This window comes from Phyllostomus discolor, chromosome 5 (genome assembly GCF_004126475.2).
Source record: "Phyllostomus discolor isolate MPI-MPIP mPhyDis1 chromosome 5, mPhyDis1.pri.v3, whole genome shotgun sequence".
Taxonomy (NCBI): Eukaryota; Metazoa; Chordata; class Mammalia; order Chiroptera; family Phyllostomidae; genus Phyllostomus; species Phyllostomus discolor.
Genome location: NC_040907.2, coordinates 23,573,068 through 23,592,281, shown reverse-complemented (window position 1 = coordinate 23,592,281; position 19,214 = coordinate 23,573,068). Strand labels below are relative to the sequence as shown.

The 19,214-nt window shown below is 36.6% G+C and overlaps 1 protein-coding gene across 2 annotated transcripts in view; it reads right to left on the bottom strand.

Moving 5' to 3' along the window:
* Positions 1-19,214, bottom strand: part of AGO3 (argonaute RISC catalytic component 3) — a 103,236-nt gene that overhangs the window by 77,043 nt on the left and 6,979 nt on the right. Inside the window, exon 2 of one of the 2 annotated variants that reach the window (XM_028512136.2) lies at positions 2,545-2,716. In XM_028512136.2, the coding sequence (XP_028367937.1) occupies positions 2,545-2,716 (172 nt within the window). Of the gene's footprint in view, positions 1-2,544; positions 2,717-19,214 lie in introns of those variants that run through there. The other variant, XM_036025770.1, reaches the window with a different exon arrangement.

The window sequence follows — 19,214 nt, the reverse complement described above, 5'->3', positions numbered from 1 at the left end:
TTTAGCACTGTCCTGCAGATGGAGTGCCCCAGTTGGGGGCATGTGAGAGGCAACCATACACTGATATTTCTCTCCCTCCCTCCCTCCTTTACCCTCTCTCTAAAAATAAATAAATAAAATATTTTTTAAAAAACAATAATTATAATAGCAAAATGACTATAATGCTTAAATTATAAAAGAAAATTGAACCCCCCCAAAAATCAACCACACCACCATCAATGATTTTAAGATTCTTTCAAATTTTTATGTGTCTAAAATAGACATATAAAAATAAATAAATACCCTCTCTCTAAAAATAAATAAAATATTTTTTAAAAACAATAATTATAATAGCAAAATGACTATAATGATTAAATTATAAAAGAAAATTGAACCCCCCCCAAAAATCAACCACACCACCATCAATGATTTTAAGATTCTTTCAAATTTTTATGTGTCTAAAATAGATTTGTTGTATTTATATTGTATATACAATTTTTCCTATGTATTTCATTATTCAATGATTATGAATAAGTACATATCCCCATATATACAAGTATTTATTTAATAGCTGGACAAACAGAAAATTTCAAGTTACAGAACTTACACTCTAGGTCATAATATTTCTAAAAAAAATTTATTTTTAGTTACTGAGACCATTCACTTGTTAAAGTCTGCTAAACAAACATGCTTCTAAGCCAAAGGATCATTTTCAATCAAAATCATTACATAAGAAACACACACAGACACATACACACCACACCAAAGGGGTGAGGAAAGATAAAGAAAACCAATGGACAGAAAGTCTCAAGTAGAGAAGTTGACCCATAAAACGATTCATGAGCATTTCTTGCATATTTTGTCCAAGAAAACTCCTCTGACTAAAGTGAAAACTTCTGTGGAGACAATACATCACTATGCTGCCATTATGATTAATGCCATAGCACCAAATATTTGAGCATGTGGCATGTGGAGAAGAGAAACCTCATATGTGTTGATTTAAATACTGCTGCATTTTGGCCTGTAACTGTTTAGCTAACACTGAAAAAGAATTGTAAAGTTCTGTCTAATTTCTTCTAATTTCCAGAATTCCAAATGCTGAAGTATAGCAACTAATTTCAAAAGCCCACCAACAACTTTAACTGACTAGGTATGTAGTGATATTATAAAAAGTTAAAAAAATCTAGTATTGTGAAAGAAATAAAAGGAGAAAGTTTTACAGATGTTGATATAAAATGAAGCCATGATATTAGCAAAGTATAAAGTTCATTTATGTTGTTTTTAGATTCCATTTGTAAGTAAAACCATATGGTATTTGTTTTTCTGTGTCTGACTTAATTAATTCAAGAAAATTTCCTCAAGGTCCATTCAGGTTGTCACAAATGGCAAGACTTTATTATTTTCTTGCTTCACAAATATTTCTTAATGACTATCAAGTCAGGATTCTGGAGCTCTGGTCTTGCTTTTTGCTATTAGAAATATGTGTTCTTGAATGTCCCTTAACCTTTCTGGATTTCAGCTATTAAAAAAAGAGAGTATCAGATTAGCTGATCTCTTTGATTCTTTCCACATGTTAATACTCCACAATTCCCTTCCTGACCTCAGAAAGAATTTGGCATGTTAATTATAATATTCATATAATTTTTACATATCACAAAGATTCTTAGTGTTCATTCACTTCATATATCTTACATGTCTTATCTACTCCACTAAATTATAAATTTCTTGACAGAAAGAACCATCTATTTTTTTTAAATTGAGGTAACAATGATTTATAACATTAAATAAGTTTCAGGTATAGGCACCTATGTCTCAAATGAAGGCACTTAATAATACCTACTGAATAAGAAAAGTATGAGGTATTTGATACTACAAAACAAAATGTTGAGTATCATTGTTTTCTAAACATTTTTTCAAGTCTTTTTTAAAAAACCTCCTTTCGTGATGCTTTTCATATTCCCTTTCATATTTCCTGCATTACCTAAACCAGACACACACACACACACACACACACACACAGAGTACTTGGGGAATGTGAGAAAAGAAGCTTACTGAAAGCAGACTGAAAAACCTTTAGATACCACTATTTTCTTGTTCCTATGTAAGATTAAGGAACAGTTAGCAGTTGAGGATCAGGGGAATAGAGAGTACGAAACCATGACAACCACCAATACCTCTACCACCACCACCATAAAATACCACTTAAAGGGTATTTTAAAAAAGGAATAAATAAGGTGGGGTGGGGTGTTAAGAGATATATTACCTAACAGCAAAGGAAAAGATGCTCAGTGATTTCAAAAGCATCTAAAAATGATTTGGACTTTTTCTATCATCACAAAGAGAACATAGGAGTTCATGTTATAATGGAAAAATTTCAAGGCTGTTTGGAGATTTTACCTATCATTGCACCCCTAAAGAACAATCAATTTCAAAACAAATTACCACATGTTCTTGGTCAAACTGTTAGACATTATCGCTGTTAATCAGATATACAAGATAAACAGTTACTATGGTAAAGACAAATACCAAGAGTAAAAAAAGTCTCCATGACTTCATGGTTCTTACCGGTTTACTCTCCTAGGACACTTGTCTGGTTTAATATCTACCTCATAGAGGTAGACATCAATCTTTGGGATTTCAACTTGAAAACAGTTAGCCAGCAATTTAATGGGTTTGCCCATGGTGCCATAACCAGGTCTTCTGGGCACCATGAGTAGGGGCTGGGCCCCAACGGGTCCTGCGAGGGAGGGAAAAAAAGTAACAATGTTACAAACCGTATTTGATAATCTTGTCAATCAGAGTGTGTTAGAATTTTAGGCATAGCTGATAATGGGGTTGAAGCCTAATGCTCAAAGATGACAATTTCTAACACCTCTACTTCTTTCCTCCCAACTTACTCCCTTTATTAAAACACACAAACAAAACCATGAGTTCTTCTGGAAAATTGTTCTGGAAGGGTAGAAAGAAGGGAAAACAATCACACAAACTCAGGAGAGCATGTGCAAACACAAAGCAGACCCAAAGAGTGACATAGCAAAGCAAACTCAGAGACTAGAAGGATTAGAGCAAATGAACAAAATAAAAATAATATACAGTAAGAAGGGTCAGCAAAACACAAGATCAGTTACTTCAAAATATAAATAAAATCTACAAACTCCAGACACTGAATGCATTATAAACACTGTCAATAAATTTGAAGGTTTGATGAAACAAATATGGCTTACTAACACAAAAAATGTATGAAATATGAAAAGTCCTCTGTTGACAGAAATATAAAGTGGTACAGTCACTTTGGAAAACAGTATGGTGGTTCCTGAAAACACTAAAAACAAAATAACCATATGATCCAGCAATCCTACTTCTGGGTATCTACCAAAAATACTGAAAGCAGAGTGATGAAGAAATAACTGCACACCTATGCTCACAGCAGCATTACTCACAATAGTCAAAAGGTGGAAGCAACCTCAATGTACACTGATAGATAAACGGATAAACAAAATGTGATATATACAACGGAAATTTTGACACATGCTACAATATAGATGAACCTTGTAGAAGCCATGCTAAGTTAAATCAGTCACAAAAAGGCACTGTATGTATGATTCCTATTATTAGTATCACAAAGTAAAAGGGTAGTTGCCAGGGGTTGGGAGAAAGAGAAAATGGGGAATTGCTGCTTAATGGGTCTAGTTTCAGTTTTTCAAGATGAAAACAGTTCTGGAGATTGGCTGCCTACAATGTGAATGTACGTATATACATTCTGAACAGTATATTTAAAATTGCTAGGATGGTTAATTTAACACTGTATTTCATCACAATTGTAAAAGAAACCTAAGTGACATCTAACATTGTTTTTATTTTTTTTAATTTTATTTATTTATTTTTAGAGAGGGAAGGGAGGGAGGGGGGGGAGAGGGAGAGAGAGAGAGAGAGAGAAACATCAATGTGGGGTTGCTGGGGGTTATGGCCTGCAACCCAGGAATGTACCCTGGCTGGGAATCGAACCTGGGACACTTTGGTTCTCAGCCTGCGCTCAATCCACTGAGCTACACCAGCCAGGGCTGTTTTTATTTTTTATTATATTTTATTGATTATGCTACTACAGTTATCCTGATTTTCCCCCCTTCATCCCCCTTTACCCAGCACCTCCCCCCCCACCCTTAGACAATCCACCACCATTGTTCATGTCCATGGGTCATGCATATTGTTGGGAACTGTCCTGCCTGGTTTCAGAAGTTGTAACCCCCCCGCCCCGTGGCTAAGGCTGAATAAAAAGACCTTGGGACCATAAGCCACTAGGAGACAAAGCTTATTTTCCCAACAGGGGTGTGCAGCCTCTGCCCCCTTTACTTCACCCTGCTTGGCCCCAGGCAGATGACTGGTTAGCCAATGACGGGTAAGACTCCTCAAGAGAGAGATGACCTAAGACAGGCATGGTTGCAACGGGGCCATCAGGAAAGAACTTGGGGGACTACAGAAAAAGGGGGTGATGGATCCTCACCCCTTAGCTTTGACGTAGCCTGAGTCTTCATTCTATCTGTAAGAAGTCTTCTAATCTGTCGGCTGCTTGCATCCTCCACCTGACTTAAGCCTGAAACAATGCTGGAGGTGGGTGCGGCCCTGTGTTGGAAAGGGCAGCTTCTCCGAGGCAATCTGGCCTAAGAAAGAATGCATAAAATCCTGTGAAACCTGCTTTGCTAAGAATGCCGTCAATTTAAATGATAAGGATCCAAGCATAAAATGAGTTTGTTTCCCAAAGTTTTACGGCCCTTTGGCTATCTGACTCTCACTCAGAATAAGCCCTCATACTTCTTTGAATGTTACCTATTGTTTGATCATTACCGCCTGTCAACCATTGGGCTTTATGTATACACCCTGTATTCTTATACAAATCAAACCCAGTAAAAGCCCATTAAGGAACAGGCTCAAGGCCCTTCTCCTTTGAGAGACTGGCCACCTTTCCTGCCCAAGCAGATCATGTACTGGTAGACTTAATCTCTTCTGTGATGGCTGAGGAGGGGAGTAAGGGGGACTCTGTTGGACAGAGCTCCCCAACAGGGTGTAAGTTTTTTGGCTACTCCATTTCCTATACTGTACTTTACATCCCCATGGCTATTCTGTAACTATCTATTTGTACTTCTTAATCCCCTCACCTCTTCACCCCCCCCCCCAACAACCCTCACATCTGGCGACCATCAAAACACTCTCTGTAGCCATGATTCTGTCTCTGTTCTTGTTTGCTTAGTTTGGTTTTTAGATTCAATTGTTGATAGATGTGTATTTTTTGCCATTTTATTGTTCACAGCTTTGATCTTCTTTTTCTAAAATAAGTCCTTTTAATATGTCATATAATAATGGTTTGGTGATCATAATCTCCTTTAATTTTTTCTTATCTGGGAAGCTCTTTATTTGCCCTTCAATTCTAAAAGATTGCTTTGCTGGGTAGAGCAATCTTGGCTGTAGGTCCCTGCTTTTCATGATTTTGAATATTTCTTTCCAACCCCAACTAGTCTGCAGTTTTTGTTTGAGAAATCAGCTGACAGTCTTAAATGGGAATTTCTCTTCTCCTGCTGCTTTTAAGATTCTCTCTTTATCTTTAACTTTTGGCATTTTAATTATGATGTGTCTTAGAGTAGGCCTCTTTGCATCCACCTTGTTTAGGACTCTGTTCTTGGATTTGCATGTCTATTTCCTTCACCAAATCAGGGAAATTTTCTTTATTTTTTCAAATAGACTTATAATTTCTTGCTCTTTTTCTTCTCCTTCTGGCACCCCTGTGATGTGACTCTTGGACCTCCTGAAGTTGCCCCAGAGGCTGCTTACACTATCCTCACTGTTTTGGATTCTTTCCTTCTTGTTGTTCTTTCCTTCTGATTGGTTGTTTTTTGCTTTCTTATGTTCCAAATCATTGATTTGATTCGCAGCTGCATCCACTCTACTGCTGTTTCCCTGAAAATTATTCTTTATTTCAATTAGTGTATCCTTTGTTTCTGACTGGATTTTTTTAATGTTGTTGAGGTCCTCACTAAGTTCCTTGAGCATCCTTATGACCAGTGTTTTTGAACTCTGCACCTGATAGATTGCCTATCTACATTTCATTTAGCTTTTTCTGGAGGTTTGATCTGTTTTTTCATTTGGGCCATGTTTCTGTACCTCCTCATTTTGGCAGCCTTCTTGTGTTTGTTTCTATGTATTAGGTGGAGCTGCTTTGACTCCATGTCTTGGTGGTGTGGCCTAATGTGGTAGATGTCCTGTAGGGTCCAGTGACATAGCCTCCTTTATCACCCCAGCTGGGTACTCGAGGTGCACCCTTCAAGTGGGCTGAATACACCCTCCTCTTGTGGTTGAGCCTTGGTTGCTGTTGGCAGATCAACGAGAGGGATTTACCTAGGCCAGTTGCCTGCAAGGACTGGCTGTGAACACTTGCCACCAACCTCAGCCCTCTGTGGAGGATTAGCTGTATAAGGGCAGGATGGTGGTGCTCCCATGTGGTATGTACCTGTCCACTGGGTGCTCTGGCCTGGGGGTTTCCGGGTGGTGCAGGCCAATGTCAGCTACCACCTGTGTTTTGCCCAGGGCCATCCTGCCTGAGTTATAAAGCAATCTGAGGTTGCTGCTACTTGTGGTAGGATTGGAAATTCCCAGGGGAAGCCAATCTGTGACTCTAAGCTGGATGCTGCTAACGCTGGGTCTGGGCTCACTGAGGCCAGTTGTTGTTTATTTGAGAGGATTTAGGAAGTTGTGAAGCAAAAGCCAAGACCAGCCACTCATATGGAAAAGCAGGTTGGGTAGGCCTGTAAGTTGGGAGGGGGGTAGTCTCTGTGGATCTCCAAGGCAGGTCAAACAGTGTTAGCCACGTTGTTGCAGTCTCAGATACAGCACCAGCCTGCTGGTTCTGTGGGGGAGAGTCTAGAAAAGGGACAATGGCCCCTGCTCCCTTGGTTCCAGACACTTCAGTTTCTCCCTGTATGTCACTAGTGCCTTTCAAGTTGCTACCTCAGTGTTGGAGCTCAAAGGGAGTGAGACTGAGCAGGTGAGTATGTGTGTTGGTTCTTTAAAAAGAACTGCTGGAGCTCCAGAAGTTTCTTTCACCGACTTAATCCCCACTGGTTTTGCAGCTGTAAGTTGTGGGGATTTATCTTCCTGGCACTGGAACCCTGAACTGGGGGGCCTGGGACTCCTTGCTCCTAAGACATCCCTCCCAAATTTTTATCTGCCATACATGGGTGAGGGATTAGCCTGTTTTGCATCTGTGCTTATGTCCCTCCTACCAGTTTGGATAGATGTGGTTTCGTTAATTCCATAGTTGTCAGGTTTCCATTCAACTCAATTTCTGATGCTTCTGAGTGATGGTTGTTCTACATTTTAGTTGTAATTTTGATGTGGTTGCGAAGTAGCAAGCCATGTCCGGTTACGCTGCCATTTTGAGAGGAAGTCAACATTAAGTTTTTAAAGCTCAAAATGTTGTAGTGTTGTTAAAGTTCAAACAATAAATCCAGTTAATAAATTAATAACTATTATCTGAGTGATTTACATTTAAATATGTGAAAAGTCCCGTATCTTCAAATTATTTATTTGAAAATAATTAAATCCACAATTTAAAATATTTCCAAACACACTAAAAGATTACAGATTCAGAAGGCTTCACTAAAGAATATATCAAGTATTCAAGTGAAAAAATAATAGCAATCTTATACAAACTCTTCCAGAGAACAGGAAAAAAGTAAACATACCACAATTCAACTTATGATGCCAGAAAAACCCTGATACAAAAACCTGACAAAAACATTATGAAAAAGAAAAATTGTAGGACATACATACAAAAATCCTAATAAAATGTTAATAAAATTTACCAATGTATCAAAAGAACAATACATCATTACCAAGATGAGTAAGAATATCAAGAATTAGAAGTTAACAAGAATTCTTTTCACTGTGGATACAAGTACATTAAAGTGCTGCCTGTGTAATTTATTTTTAACTTTATTTTCATGTATCTATAAAATTTCTTCTGAGAGCATACTCTTTCCTGTTATCCTAGACTGAAATAGGTAATATTGAGTAATTCTAGACTAGGTCATAATTCTGGCTCTGCCATTTATCTAACCACTTGACCTCTGTCAAATATTAATAGCCCTGAAACTTGATCTGCTACTTTCATAAATCTTATTAGGATCAAATTAGAAAATGTACAGTAGCTAAAATTTATCAAGTTCTTATTATGTCTCAGGATATGTTGCTAAATGCTTTATATAAATTATCTCTTTTTGTTCTCATACGAACCCTTTAACCATTTTATAGATGAAGAAAACTGAAATGATCTGACTAAAATTTCCATAGCTAATAAGTAGCAGAACTGGGATTGGAATCCAACCTTTGGGGGTCTCTATTTTGTACCATCGATATATTTTGTCTACTTTTTTGCCAATAACACACTTACTACAGTTCTGAAATGTTTTGAAGTTACGCGCTGTCCATCCTTCCACTTTAATCTCCTTTAATATTGTATTGCTATTCTGGGTATTTTGCCTTTCCATACAAACTTTAAATCATTTTACTGATATCCATAAAATAACTTGCTGGGATTTTGATTGGGATTGTGCTAAATACATAAATCAAGTTGGAAAGAACTTATCATCCACGTACATGGAATATCTCTATTCAGATTTTCTTTTGATCAGAGTTTTGTAGTTTTCCTTGTATAGATCTTATTTGGTTAGATTTATACCTAAATATTTCTTTGTGTGTATATGCTAATGCAAATGGTATTGTGCTTTTCACTTCAAATTCTAATTATTCACTACTTGTCTCTAATTCAATATAAGGCTACAATAATCAAGTCAGTGTGCTATTGGTCAAAGAATAGACAAATAAATCAGTGGTACAAAACACATAGTGCAAAAATTGACCCACAGAGTCAACTGATCTTTGACAAAAGAGCAAAAGCAATTAAATGGAAAAGGATAATTTTTTCTTTTTTTTAAGATTTTATTTATTTATTTTTTAGAGAGGGAGAGAGAGAGAAACATCAATGTGCGGTTGCTGGGGGCCATGGCCTGCAACCTAAGCATGTGCCCTGACTGGGAATCGAACCTGCGATGCCTGGTTCGCAGCCCGCACTCAATCCACTGAGCTACGCCAGCCAGGGCAATTTTTTCAATAAATGGTACCAAACAAGTGAATACCCGCATGCAAAAAAAGAAAAAGACTCTACATACAGACCTTATCCTTTTTTCAAAAATTAACTCAAACTGGCTGATAGACCTAAATGTAAAATGTAGAACTATGAAACTCCTAAATGTAACATGGGCAAAACTTAGGTGACCCTGGTTTTGGTGATGACTTCTTAGATAGTACACTAAAAGCACAGTCCATGAGATAAAAAATTGTAAGTTTTCATTAAAACTGAAAACTTCTCCCCTGTCTGGTATGGCTCAGTTGGTTGGGTGTAGTTCTGAGTGGTGAAAAGTCTCCTATTTGATGCCTGGTCAGGGCATACTCCTGGGTTGCAGATGTGGTCCCTGGTCGGGATGTGTGGGAGAAGCAACTGATCAATGTTGCTCTCTCAAATTGATATTTCTCTCCTTCTTTCTCCCTTCCTTCCCCTCTCTCTAAAAATAAATAAATAAAATATTTTTTAAAAACCTTCTGTTCTTTGAAAGAGAATGAACTTACAAGCCACAGATTGGGAGAAAATACTTGCAAAACATATATCTAAGAAGGGGTTAATATTCAAAATATATAAAGAACTCATACAACTCAATAGAAAAAAATCAGTTGTTTAAAAAATGGGCAAAGGATCTGAACAGACGTTTTCCAAAGAAAACATGCAGATGGCCAAGAGGTATTGGGTAGGCCAAAAAGTTCGTTTAGTTTTTTCTGTATGATGGCTCTAGTAGTGCTTAGTTGTCTTTAACTTCATACAAACCAATTCTATTAGATTGTGTTGTGACAGCTGTCATATGCGTGTGCATTTAAAAAAAAACACCAAAATTGATGAATTTTTGTGCAACCATTTTAATATTAAAGATGGAAGATAACATGCATTTCTGGCATATTATGCTTTACTATTTCAAGAAAGGTAAAAACACAACTGAAATGCCAAAAAAAATTTGTGCAGTATACAGAGAAGGTGCTGTGACTGATCGAATGTGTCAAAAGTGGTTCGTGAAGTGTCTTGGTACTATTGACATTTTGGCCAAATAATTATTTGCTGTGGGGCTGTCTTATGTATTGGAATATATTTAGCAACATCCCTGGCCTCTACCCACTAGAAGCCAATAGCAGGAGATAGCCAACAAACTCAAATTATCCAAATCAATAAAGTTAATGGTGAAAATGAAAAATGTGTCTTTTATTTTACAGAAAAAACTAAACAGACTTTTTGGCCAACTCAATACATGAAAAGGTGCTTAACATCACTAACAATCAGGGCAATGTAAGTCATAACTACCATAAGATATCACCTCACATCTGCCAGAATGGCTATTATAAAAAAAAAAAGAAATAAAAAACAAACTAAGCAAACAACTAGAACAGGAACAGAATCACAGAAGTAAGTAGAGATCACATGGAGGGTTAGCAACAGGGGAGTGGGAAGAGGAGAGAGGGGGGAAAAGGTAGAGAACAAGTAGCATAGATGGTAGGTAGAAAATAGACAGGGGGAGGACAAGAATAGTATGGGAAATGTAGAAGCTAAAGAACTTATGACACATGGACATGAACTAAAGGGGGGGAATGTGGGTGGGAGGGGGTGTGCAGGGTGGAGGAGAGTGAAGGGGGAAAATGGGACAACTGTAATAGCGTAATCAATAAAATATATTAAAAAATAAATAAAGAAAAACAAATGCTGGCAAGAATATGAAGAAAGGGGAACACTTGTACACTCTTGATGAGAATGTAAATTGGTATAGTAACTATGGAAGTAGTATAGAGGTTCTCAAACATTAAAAACTGAACTACCATATGACCTACAATCCCACTTCTGGGTATTTATCTGAAGAAAAGAAAAACACTGCCTTGGCTAGGTGGCTCAGCTGGTTGGAGGGTCATCTAATACACCAAAAGGATTCAGGGTTTGATCCCTGGTCAGGACACATACCTAGCTTTCAGGTTCAGTCCCCGGTTGGGGTATGTGAGAGGAAACTGATTGATGTTTCTCTCTCACATTGATGGTTCATTCATATTCATTCTCTCTCCCCCCCTTTCCTCTTTCTCTAAAAAAATTAAATTAAATTAAAAAGTCAATGAACATATCCTCCAGTGAGGATTTAAAAAAAAATGAAAACACTAACTTGAAAAGATATAAGCACCCCAAGTTCACCGCAGCATTATTTACAATAACCAAAATATGGAAACAACCTACTTGTCTATCAGAGGATGAAAGGATAAAGCAAATGTGCTATATATACACAATGGATTATTATGAAAGGTATTCAGCCACATAAAAGGAAATCTTGCTTTTTGCAACAACGTGGATGAAATTTGAAGCCATTACTCTAAGTGAAATATGTCAGACAGAAAAAGTCAAATACCACATGATCTTGCCATCTCACCTATATATGTAATTTAAAAACAAAACAAAACAAAACAAACGAACAAAACAAAAAAAAAACCCCTAAGCTCAGACACACAGAGAACAGATTGGTGGTTGTCAGAGGTGGTGGGGAGGTGGGGGGGTTTGGGGGGGAGAGTGTGAAATGGGTGATGGTAGTCAAAAAGTACAAACTTCCAATTCTAAAATAATGAGGTTATGGGGATGTTCTGCATAGCATGATGACTACAGTTAACAATACTATATTTCATAATTGAAAAGTTGCTAAGAGAGATCTTAAATTCTCATTACAAAAAAAAGTCTTTATATGATGATGGATATTACCTAGACTTACTGTGATAACCATTTTGCAATATTTACAAATATCAAATTATTATGCTGTACATCTGAAACTAATATAATGTTGTATGTCAATTTTATCTCAATTTAAAATGGAATACAATAAAATAAGAAAAAAAAAGTCATGTACTAATCATGCACTACTCGCAAAGCAGCCATATGTTACTAACCACATTAACTATGTGGTGATCAGAAAGGATATTTTAAGTATTTTAATCCTAACATGATAATCTGTGATATTTCACTGTGTTTTAATTACATTTTTAGAAACTAGTTAAGGTTAAGTTGATATCTAATATATTATAGTCTTTCCCATTTAAGAATAGCCTCCTAATTAGTCATTGTGATGCAGAATGTCTGATTTTCAGGAACAGATTACTACCTGCTCTTAATCAGTTCTTTCAAGGTTTTAAGAAGGCATTTTGTTCTATTTTATCCACATATTTTTTAGTTTTCTTGAGTGGGAGTTCTGAGCCTAATAAAACAGTCTGCCTGGTGTACACAGAGAAAATTCTATATTTAATTTAATTGCCTGTATTTTCATATAAACTATGAGTGATCTGAGGACAGAAGTTGTGATTCATATTTCTATACCTAATACATATATAAAGTCCCTTGGTCTGATCCCATGATCACAGAGCAATGTTCTGATTATTTATTGTCTAGATACTGACAGAATACCTGAGGAAGATTAGTTGCTGAGTAGCCAATACGAATCTTCTTGATGCTCTTGAAATATTTTTCTTTGTAAATTATTAAATTAGCATTATAATTTATATTATATATTAGCCTTTTGTGAATTCAGATAGCATCGATTGGTCCCTCATGATAATAATCACCTCTGGATGCCCTGACAAAAACAAGCATGAAGATCTGCAAGCTAGGGACCAGACTGTGGACTACAGTGACCCTGTCTCATCCTATTTCATACATTTCTGTCTGAGTAATCTGAATCACTTCCACAACATTTTCAATATTCATAGTAGCAAACACATTGTGTATATGTTATATTCTGTTCCCATTTAGCATCATAAGCATATCTATGTTTCTAAGACCTTTGAAATAGTAATTTTAATGGTTATGTAATCCATTAAGTCATGAACGATAACTGATCAAGCTCCATTGGAGGATATTTAGCTTGCTTCCAATTTTTCACTATCATAAATAGTGAAACATAAGTAGTTATAATAGATATTCATAGGACTGTATGCCAAATATACCTTCAACCTTTTCCTCCATCTATTGGCTGTTCTCTTGAAAACTGTACACTGTCTCAAGTACATGAATACCAGCAATTGCTATGTGCCTACATGAACTTGATTCACAATTGATTGGTCCAGGAATGGAGACCAGATCTGAGACCAAGTAATGAGTCCTTACTCTGGGACTCTGTTTAACTTGAGACTTAACTATCAGGCATTTCCTCCCTAGTGGTTAAAGCTGAGAGACGTAGTAGGTGTTGGAGGTCAGGTGTCCCAATGTGTAGAAAAAGCCAATCAACACTCAAGAGAAAAATGGAAGACATGTGTAGAGAGAAGTCAAAATAAGAGATGGAGCAGTTTGAAACCATGAGTTCCCAGTTCCAACTGCTCAAAGGCAAGCTCAACTGCAAACCTGTTCTTCCTGTTGCTATTCAACCTTCCTTGGAGTTCATGAACCAATATATCCCCCTTTTTGCTTAAATTAGTTTCAGCTGGATTTCTGTCACTTGTAGCTAACTCTTAACTGATAGAAAGAGTAATTATATTAATCATTTCAACTGAAGTATAGTCTCAGACCTAAGTTCAAATTCCAGATCAAATCACCATGGCACAGTCACAACTTCTAAGGGCCAGTTGCCTTAAATATCACTTTAGCAATGTGATAATTTGATATAAATGTACACTGTGAAAGTATTCTCCCTGTCAAGTTAGTGAACACATTCATCACCTGACATATTTATCTTTGGGGGGCAGAGGGAGGTAAAACATTTAAGTTTTACTCTCAGCAATTTTCAATTATAGCACATAGTGTTATCAAGCAGTCACCATATTATACATTATATACTCTGACCCTATTCATCTATAGTTTAAACTTTGTGCCCTTTCAATAATCCCCTATGTCTCCTACCCTCTGGCACCATTTTTCTACTCTGTTTCTATGAGTGATGATATCATGTAGTGTTAGTCTTTGCCTTTATTCACTTAGCGTAATGCCCTCCAGGTTCATTCATGTTGTCACAAACAACAGAACTTCCTTCTTTTTAAGGCTGAATAATAGTTTTATGTATCTCTACATCACATTTTCTTGATTCATTCATCCAATGATGGACACATGAAGACTGTTTCCATATCCTGGCTACTGTAAATGCCACAATGAACATGGGAGTACAAGTATGTCTCCAAGATAATGGTTTCATTTCCTTTGGAAATATACCCAGAAGTGGAATTGCTGGATCATATAGTAGTTCTACTCCATATCCTCACCAACACTTGTTATTTCCTGTCTTTTTGATAACAACCATACTAACACGTGTGACGTGGCACCTCATTTGGTTTTGATTTGCATTTCCCTGATGATTAGCGATGTTGAGCACCATGAACAACTGCATGTTTTCTTAAAAAAAAAAAAAAAAAAGCCTACTCAGGACCTTTACCCATTTTTAAATCAGGTTTTTTCCCTTTTTCTGCTATTGAGTTGTATGAGTTCTTTAATGTATTTTAGATATTTACCCCTTATCGAATATATGGTTTGCAAATATTTTCTTCCATTCCATAGGTTGCCTTTATATTTTGCTGGTGGTTTTTCCTTTGCTGAGCAGATGCTTATGAGTTTGATGTAGTCTCACTTGTTTATTTTTGCTTTTGGTGTCAAAACTAAATCACCACCAGCCATGGCTGGTGTGGCTCAGTGGATTGAGCTCCAGCCTGCAAACCAAAGGGTTCACGGTTCAATTCCCAGTCAGGGCACATGCTTGGGTTGCAGGCCAGGTCCCTAGTGCGGGGGGTGTGCCAGAGGCAACCACATATTGATGTTTCTCTCCCTCTCTTCCCCTCTGTCTAAAAATAAATAAATAAAATCTATAAAAAGAAGTAAGTCACCACCAAAACCAATGTCAAGGAATTTACACCCTATGTTTTCGTCAAGGAATTTTATGGTTGTAGCTCTTATGTTCAAGACTTCAGTCTATTCTGAGTTAATTTTTGTGTACGCTGTAAGGTAGGGGTCCAGTTTTATTCTTTTGCATGTGAATATCTAGTTTTTCTAACACCATTTATTATCTGTTTGTCCATTTTTATGCCAATACCATACTGTTTTGATATGATTTTGTACTATAGTTTGAAATCAGGGAGTTTGATGCCTTCAGCTTAGCTTTTCTTTCTCAAGAGTGCTTTGACTATTTGAAGTCTTTTGGTAGTTCCATATAAATTTTTGAGTAGTTTTTTCTTTTATTACTTTTTTCTATTTCTGTTGAAAATGCCAATGAAATTTTGACATGGATTGTACTGAATATTTCAATTCTTCCCTTCCAATTTGGGCGCCTTTTGTTTCTTTTTCTTTCCTAATTATCCTGGCTAGAACTTAGAGTACCAATTTAAATAAAAGTGGTAAGAGTGGGAATCCTTGTCTTGTACCTGATCTTAGGGGAATACAACTGTAGGATTTTCATACATGGCCTTTATTATTTTGAGGTATGTCAGTTGCTTTATTTTAAAAAACAGATAAAATTACTTATACATTATGGAGGTGCTTGGCATATAAATTCTAAAAATACAGTAGCTCTTCAACAAATATTAATAAGCATCTACACTATGTCATGCAATATACTTAGTGCATTTTCTTGCATCAAGCACCTATTTGAGAGAGGTGGAGGGAGCTGGCATACATAATTTTTCCCTTCCAATAAATTTCAGCAGTAGACCTACCAGGTTGAAGGGGAGGAATACAAACATGTTTCTGACTCTTGATATTTACTGCCAAACTGGCATGTGAACATATTACTATCATCACACTTCTCTCCATTACTTTCTCTAGCATTAGAATTTTAAAAAACCTTTTATGTGTTAAAAAATAGTTTTGTTTTATTTACATGTGATTACTAACAAGATTGGCTTAAAAATAGCATTTTATTGTTTCATATTCCCCATTCTCTTATGAAATTCACTGCCTCCATAGATAATTTTTTAAAAATCAAAAACATAAAAATTCATTTTCCTATTCTATTTATTGAACAATTATGTTCAAGTTTTTTATAGATACATAGACTAATAACTCAAAGTTACTTTGCTTAAATAATTCATAATGTATTGGGGAAACCCCATCTTAATATTTAAGGAATGTAACATCAGCAACAGTTGCTAACTTGTATTGAGTATTACATATTTGATATACATTAGGTGATTCCTTACTATATAACTTGTGAGGCAGGCACTATATTATACTGAGAAAACTGAAGCACAGGGAGACTAAAGAAGATGTTCATAGTTAGAAAGTAGCAAAGCTAGGATTTGCAAATAGACAGTCTGACTTGAGAGCCTGTATTTTTTATTTTAGTACACAGAATTATACTACAAACTAACATTTGGTGAAAGTCTATCATTAAGTAATTATTCATTGACTCACTATTTTAACAAATATTTAGCCCTGGCTGGTGTAGCTCAGTAGGTTAAGTGCTGGTCTGCAAACAAGCCACTGGTTTGATTCCCAGTCAGGGCACATGCCTGGACTGTGGGCCAGGTCCCCAGCTAGGGGCACTCAAGAGGCAACCACACACTGATGTTGCTCTCCTTCTCCTCCCTCCCTTTCCCTCTCTCTAAAAATAAATAAAATTAAAAACCAACATACAAGTATTTAGACGGTCTCTAAGCATTTTTCAGGCTCAAGTGAGCTTACTCACCCCCAACCTGGGACCTAGACTGCAACCCAGGAATGTGCCCTGATTGGGAATCAAACCAGTGACCTCTCTGTTCCTAGTCTGGTGTCAGGTGAGAAAAAACTTTAATAATAATAATGAAGACCTGGTCCTCCAGGAAAGTTTTATGGGAGGGGTGGGAGATAGATTATATTGTATTTCTTTTTTGCCAATCAGGTAAGTAGTAAGTGCAATGAATAAAAATAAAATAGGTTAAGGGAATAGAATATGTTTGTTGGGGTGGAGAAAAATAGACTAGGTAGCCATTTAGATAGATTTGTCAAAGAAGGCCTCTTTGAAAGTGTAACAAGGAGACAGAAAACAGAAGGAAGTGAGAAAACAAGTCATGTAGATATCTGGAAGAGCATTCCAGGCAGAGGAAAAAACAGGTGTAAAGGAAAAAGCATAAGCTTGCTTGGTGTTTGATGAACAGCAAAGAGAGCAGAGTGAGCGAGAGAGAGAATAGTAGGATATGACATGAAAAAGATAATGGGAGAACAGAGCATCAACAGAGCATGATGAGGTTTTTGTGTTTTATTCTGAGACATGAGAAACCACCAAAAGGTTCTGAGTCAAGAAACATTATGATCTGACTTAAAATTAAAAAAAAAATTATCACCTTGGTATGAAAAATGATATGTGGGGTTCAAGCAGAGAGACTAGTTAGTAGGCTAACTGACTGTCCAGGCAAAGAACAATGTTGACTAGGGCAGGGTGGTAGCAACTAGGGGAGTATTGTTGATGTGGAAAAGATGAGAACGCACACCTAATGGGAACTGCCAAATCAGATGTGGGGTATGACAGAAAAAAAGCACTCAAGGTATTTTGGTCTAAGCAACTAAAAGAATGAAGTGGCATTTACTGAGATAGGAAAGACTTGGTGATAGAAGAAAGTTTAGAGAGAAATTCAAGAGGATTTTTAGGACTTTCTAAGTTTGCAGTCTCTATACAAGCAGGTGTCTAGTGGGCAATTAGATGGGTATGGAGTTCAAGGGAGAGATCCAGGCTGGAGATGTAAATATGAGTATCTTCAACTTATTAGTGGTATTTGAAACTACAGGAATAGAGATCACCCAGACTGTGGTAGGATTACATAAAAATACTAAACCTGGGACTCTCTCACTCTAGAGATTGGGGAGAAAGGGGAAAGGGCAAAAGAAGAGAAAAAGTGACAGTCAATAAGGTTGTTGGAGGACCTGGAGTGAGTGATATCCATGAAGCCAAGTGGAAACAGGGTTGAAAGAACTTAATCAAATGCATATGAAAAGTCAAATAAAGTGAAGATTTGGAAATTAACTACTGAGTTGTACAATTTCAGCGGAGACAAAAATCTGACCAGAATTAAGTTCAAAAAGAGTGTCCTAAATCTGATCAAGCCTTTAGATCCCAGCAGTTTACAGAAGATTCAGAGGAACATGTTAAATTACACTATGAAGATGGAACCAGCAAAATCCAGACTGAGAAAAACTAAAAGAAAAAATAATCATATGTTAGAGGGTAAAAAAAGAAGAGAAAACTTACAGATTAAGATACTTAAAAGACATATCAGCTCAGTGGGTGGAACGTGATCCCATAAAATGAAAGGTTGCTAGTTCGATTACCAGTCAGAGCACATGCCTGGGTTTTGGGCCAGCTCCCAGGGTGGGAGCTGGGAGCATGTGAGAGCCAACTGATAGATGTTTCTTTTGCACATCAATGTTTCTCTCTCTCTCTTTCTCCCTCCCTTCTCCTCGCCCTAAAAATAAATAAGTAAAATCTTAAAAAAAAAAATACCTATCAGTCAATCACAATGTGTAGACTTATTTGGATCCTGATTCAAGAACAAAATGAAATGAAAGAATGAATGAATAAATGGCAAACTGTTAAACATAATACTCGAGACAAGTAAATATTTGAACACTGACTTGATACTTGATATAAAACATTATTATTATTTTGATGGGATAATGGTACTGTTGCTTATTTAAAGAATCTATACCTTTTATAGATATACTTAGTAGACATTTATGAATGAAATGGTGTTATGTCTAAAATATGCTTCAAAAAATACAGTAGTGGGAAAAGTAGAAGAGGCACAATTAGACAAGGGTTAGTAATTGCTGGGTTTAGGTGATAGGTGCATGGGAATTTATTATACATGCTCAATTCTTTATAATAAATACATTGTCTTAAAAATAAGAAGAGAAGTGCCATTTCCTTTGTATACTTAATCTCTTTTTACCATCCCATTGTACAGCTACGGAAGTTAAAATGCACTGCCCAAAGTCACAGTTAATTTTTTTTAATAGATTATTCGTTAGAGAAGTTTTGGGTTCACATCAAAGTTGAGCAGAAGGTAGAGATTGCCCACGTGCCTCCTGCCCCCACATAAGCGCAGCTTCCCCCACTACTAACATCCTGGCACCAGAGTGGTACATTTGTTACAATAGATAAACCTAAAATGACACATTA